The sequence below is a fragment of the Lolium perenne genome, chromosome 7 (assembly GCF_019359855.2).
Source record: "Lolium perenne isolate Kyuss_39 chromosome 7, Kyuss_2.0, whole genome shotgun sequence".
NCBI classification, from domain to species: domain Eukaryota; kingdom Viridiplantae; phylum Streptophyta; class Magnoliopsida; order Poales; family Poaceae; genus Lolium; species Lolium perenne.
Genome location: NC_067250.2, coordinates 45,341,163 through 45,346,865, shown reverse-complemented (window position 1 = coordinate 45,346,865; position 5,703 = coordinate 45,341,163). Strand labels below are relative to the sequence as shown.

Sequence of the window (5,703 nt, the reverse complement as noted above, 5' to 3'; positions counted from 1 at the left end):
ATGCTCGTAGTGACTGTAGCTCTCTTTTATGTGATGGTAGTTTAAATGATCGATCTTGTAACATAGCTCATGACCTTGTAACCTCGTAACTTGTCTAATATTTGGAATCTTGTGAATTTGGAGGCTAATGTGAAGAACCATGTATTGATATACCCTGTGTTATGCTATTATACTGTATGCCGATGCCGTAGAGTACTTCCCAGACACCGTCCATCTCTAGGTGACCGCGTCAGGACATGGATGAAGGGGAGCTGGGCTGGTGAAGAAAAGCGGAAAAGTGCATGCATCCAGTTCATGTTGGCCATCTCCTTTTGCACGGTCCTAGACTTATTGTGGCGATGGCGAACAACTTAGGAAATCGCACCACCAGCGCTTCGCTAGGCAACCAACGGCCGTGCCAGAACATACAAGTAGCACCGTATTTAATGGAGATGTCTGTGGAGGCCATCAATATCGGCATGTCTGTCGTATCACAAGGCAAAGACGAGCAAAACCAAGGCCTTGACAGGTCCGTCCATACATACCACGGCCATCTCAGTCACATAGCCCTTCCAAATTTCTCAATGTCAAAGATCCCAAGACCGCCCAACTCCTTTGGCTTGCACACTAAACTCCAACTGACAAGAGAGTGCGGCCCGACTTCATCCACAAGAAGCTCCTCTTGATCTTCTCAACTACACGTACGAAGGAGGCATTTTGGGAGCTTGAAGACTGCTAGGTGGTAGATCAACATGGAAGAAAGCACCTCCCTACAAAGGAGCACCCGGCCACCCCTAGTGAAATGCTTTCCCCACCACCCGACAAGTCTTTCCCCAAGCCCGTCGAGCAACAGTTGGAAATTGCACCGCCTTGAGCCTATAGTGATCTAGTGGGAGGCCAAGATTGGTGCAAGGGAGAACACCCCTCTTCGCCGGGAAGATCTCCAACACTGCCACTACCTGCTCCTCTGTGCACTGGATTGGGAAAGCTTCTGACTTGGACAAATTTGTGAGCAGGCCCGTGGCATCATCAAAGGCCTAAAGGATTCTAGAGATAGATCCGTGGATTTTGACTTGGACAGATTTGTGGCTTCCGGGCCAACAATGATGCCCCGTCGTAAGCGCAAAGAGAGGCCGTGAAGTGCACCGGTCTAGCATAGATGGACTGCAGTATGCCCTCCTCGGTGGCCACCCGAAAAATATGCTGGAGAGGGTCGATGGCGATGATGGGATCCCCTGGCGCAGCCCCCTAGCATGCAAGATCGACGAGCCTTGTTTCCCTTCAAAAGCAATCGCGATGAAGCCGAGGACAAGAGAAGGAAAAAACCATCTTCTCCATCTCGGACCAAACCCAAGAGCCGCAAGGAGCTCAAGGAGGTAGAACCAACTCGTAGAGTCAAATGCCTTGGCTATATCCAGTTTGACAAAGAAAGCCGATGTCTTTTCCTTGAACAACTACTTTATCAACCCATGTTTCAACCCCAGCTCCGCACACGGTTGACGATGTTGAGGAGCTAGGTGGATTTTTTCATAACCAAGTTTGTTTGTCCGGATTTGTATCTTTTTGGTCCCATCCCTAACATGTTGGTCTTGTTGGCAATGTTTTTGTCTTCTATGAGGGTTGTTCCGGGTAGACATACATCGATTTTTTAGGCCGATTGTTAGCATAGAGAGGTGCGCATCATTAAACTTCTTTTCAGAATCCAGTAGTACGTGTGGGTGGCTACTACGTCGTGACTTATTTTCTTCTTTATTTTCCTTCATTTCATTCTATTGTACAAAGATGTGACGTCGGCTTTGTTTCAGTTTTGCGGTGTAGATACTCTAATCGGGTGCTTCTCCCCGACGCCGTCTTCGCAGAATCTACATCGCGGCCGAGCCGTCCATCCGCCCACGCCCACACTATAAGGTAAATCCGGTGCCAGAGGACAAGCCGCACGCACCACCACCTTCTCCCCTGCCACGCGATGCCTCTGCCGCCGCCGCCGAGGAAGCTGGGGATTTCCGGTGGGCGCTTTTTCGCTTCCCTCCCGCCGGCACCGCTTCTGCAGTCTAGAAGGTACGCCCGTCCTTTCCCTTCCTTCCTTCTTTTTGTATCTTGCAAAGGATGTGATTCTGGAATCCTGCTAGGACGATTGTATATCTCAGGCTCAGGTAGAGCCTTTTTTTTTTTTTTTGCAGATACATGATACCCATCATGTGTAGCTATCTGGCATTTTTCAGTATTTGTAGTTGGATTTAGATATGAGAAGTACATTATGTTAGACAATATTGGAGTATAAGTTAACCACAGGATTTGGAAATGTCAAATATGCACCGTCCTTAACTTCTTGTGGCCATGACACTAAGATACTACATGAGCATTGAACACGTCAGAAATCACCCAACTGTTAGAGGATGGGACAATTGGTGGCCTTTTGTTTTCAGGAAACGCTGATTGGTTACTAGTGCTGTAGTTAGTGTATTTCTTTGGGCTGGTGCTGGACATTCACTGAACTAGTTTTGGCATAGAATTCAGGGAGAATTGGGTTTTGTTTCATCTATTCTAAAATTCTGAATTCCTCGATACTACCGGTGCGTATCCGGTATCCCCCATATTGGCATAATAGAAAATCCTGTACTTAGTGAGATTAGAACACGTATACATTTGCAATTTGCAAACGGTTGGTTTTCTTTCTTGTAATAGCTATTTGGTGCATTACGATGTTTTGAATACTTTAGTTTACACGTTTATCTCTGTTGCAGAGAGGTGCATGTTTGGTATCTTTGCCCTGATGAGCTGAATGATGACTCCCAACTGAAGATGTATGAAGAACTCCTTTCTCCTGCTGAAAAAAAGCATGCTAATGAAAAAATGTTGCAGAAAGATGCTATGTTGTCCTATGCACTGAGGCAAACTACCCTCGCAAGATGTATGTAACCACCAACTGCCTGTTGCATTTTGATCAGATTTTATGTAATTTTCATGCCCGTTACTCATTCAATAAATTTTGTTATCTGTATTTTTGTTAGTAGGAGTTAATTAATCGAAAAATTGGCTGCAGATGCTAGATTCTCTAGTGTACATTGGTTAGGATTGACTAGACATAGAATCCTTTAACTGGGTGGTGGTAGCCATGGGCGGACACACAGGGTGGGCCGGGTGGGCCGTGGCCCACCCCAAAATTTGAGAAATAATTTTCATACCCCTAATCAGATGCGGTCCAGTTGGCCTTTTTTCATCTTTGTTCGATGTTCCTGTGCGAGAACCAGGTCTCGCTGCTCAAGCGGGTCGTGGAATCGCGTCGTCGCCCAGCCCAGGCTACTCGCTGGATCGCTCGCTGCTCGCTGCTCGGCTAGACGCCCATGCTAGCGAAATAAATCCTATACGACCCTTGATAGGCCAGCCGCTAGCAGGCAGCAGCGGTAGCCCATGCTAGCGAAATAAATCCTATTCTCTAGTGTACATTGGTTAGGATTGACTAGACATAGAATCCTTTAACTGGGTGGTGGTAGACTGGTAGCTCTATAAATTCATTTGTTTAGCCAAAATACTTGTACTTTTTTGTAATCATGGTGAAAAGTCACTATCTTTGTAACAAAAACTCTAATATTTCTAGAGATTTTCAGATGTTTTATGCAATTTCTTTGGATGCAATACGTTGATGATCCTATTTCCTTAAGACTCTGCTTGTATATATATAGGTGCACCGTCCCATTTGTATTCATCTTTCTTAAAATATATTGAAAACATATGATTCAAGATCAATGATGTAACTTTTGAGCTCTCCAGAGATGACATTTCCCCCCCTCAAGTAACACTTTAGGACCTATTAGTTGTACAACCCACTCTCTGATGCATATGCAGTTTTCGTAAGGAGTGATAAAAATATAGAATGAAACTATCAGCCATTTGACCTGTAACATGGAACTTTCGCATGCTCCTCAACGTTTATGTTTCTCAGCATTTTATCTAGTTAATATTATAATAAGTCTTGCTTTGCTAGTTGTTACTAACTATATTGTGCAGCATGAAACATGTCATGGGATAGCGCAACAGGAATACTGATATGCTTATTGCTAATTTGTTTGAACTAGATTAGATACAGAATGTAAAATTGATCCGAGATCGTTTGAGTTTAAGTATAACAAATTTCGCAAACCTGAGGTAAGAGTTGAGGCTTAAGTTTTTTTCCTTCTGCAATTTAAAGCCTTGTGATTAACTTTCCTTTGGTTCCTTTCCATGTTTAATCAGATACTGTGGCCACCTGATGATAGCACTGTGGAGCGGCATTTGCATTTCAACATTTCACACGCTACTTCTATGATTGCCTGTGGCGTTGCCATGCATGCTCATGTATGTTTCTTGTCCCTGTGACTGCCAAAAGTGAGAGAAAGAAATGACCATGCTTCTGTTGCAGTGGAAGTTTTCCATCGGTTGACGTTGCTGTTTTCTGTACTACTGTCTCAGATCGGCATTGACGTTGAAGAGAAGAAGCGGAAGACAACCAAGAGTATTTCATCTCTTGCTCGCCGTTTTTTCACCCCTTCTGAAGCTAATTATCTTGCTGATATTTCTGATTCGGATGCTCAGCGAATAGAATTCTTCAAACTATGGACTCTTAAAGTTCGTGATGCTCTCTTTGGCCCTCTACTTCATAGCCCTTTCATGTGCAAATGCAACCAGTAGACTTTGTTGTACATTCTTTAGAATATTCAGCAGTGATGTTATATTTCCAGGACCGCAAACACACTGTAGCTAACTTCTCTGTTCTTTTCTATAGAAATGCAGATTTGGAATATGTATCTAGTAGTGCAACCCCATTTTTGGATGCTAACTTGTAGCTCCTTACATAACCTATGGGTTATAGTACATGAATCTAACTGAAGGACACGGAGATGTGAATCTTATGAGTTTTCCCGTTTGCAGAAAAAGATAGCCGTTATGAGTTTGCACCAAATATTCCTTTGTTACGTTAAATGTTCATAATGTGATTAATGATATGATGTTGCAAAACATTGCTTACTTGGAACTACCATTGGTGTCTAAACTTTTAGGAAGCATATGTAAAGGCTCTTGGATTGGGTATATCTCCGGTTTTTCAATCATGTTGGAAACAAGTAAAGGAATTCGGATATCTAAGGTATGTAGTTTCGAACGTTTTCTTTTTATTGGTGTCTTTCACATATGGTGCATGCATGTTGGAACTCCGGAATTCTGTGTCAACAAAAAATACACATGATATTTTGTGATGCCTTCTGACATGTGGGTCTCCTGATCGCTAATATTTCTTTGCCCCAACTGTCAGGTGTCATGTTACGTGAATTTTGAAGTAATAGTATCGTCTTTTTATGCATCATAGTACATTGCATAAGTCATATATTCCTCCAATTCAGAAAATATGAGATCTTTCTGGAATTGCTTGATTTTGTTATCCTTTAAATAAAAATCAAGCAAATTCCAGAAAACAATACAATTTAAAGCATGTATAATTTAATAAAAAAACATCTTTGATGTGTTTGAAACACGATAAGTAAGATTTTCTTTTAAAAGTCAACAAAGAAAAATGATATTAACTATGCAAAAAAATACCAAATCAACTCTGAAATAGTTAGAAAAATTCCACTATGCATAAATAACATGTAAAATCATGTCAACATGTATAGTCAACTTATTTGAAGTTTCTAGTTCCCAAGGTGAGCCGATTCGCTGGGTTTGGAGCCCAAATTTTTCCAAAGATTAATA

The 5,703-nt window shown here is 42.4% G+C and overlaps 1 protein-coding gene across 1 annotated transcript; it reads left to right on the top strand.

Annotated features, from left to right (window-relative positions):
* The first annotated feature begins 1,787 nt into the window (after positions 1-1,787).
* LOC127317642 (uncharacterized) lies at positions 1,788-4,892 on the top strand. Its single transcript, XM_051348216.1, has 5 exons — positions 1,788-2,037; positions 2,724-2,890; positions 4,061-4,125; positions 4,213-4,314; positions 4,429-4,892. The coding sequence occupies exons 1-5, from the start codon at positions 1,946-1,948 to the stop codon at positions 4,645-4,647; spliced, it is 645 nt and encodes a 214-aa protein (XP_051204176.1). The 5' UTR covers positions 1,788-1,945; the 3' UTR covers positions 4,648-4,892.
* Positions 4,893-5,703: the final 811 nt, after the last annotated feature.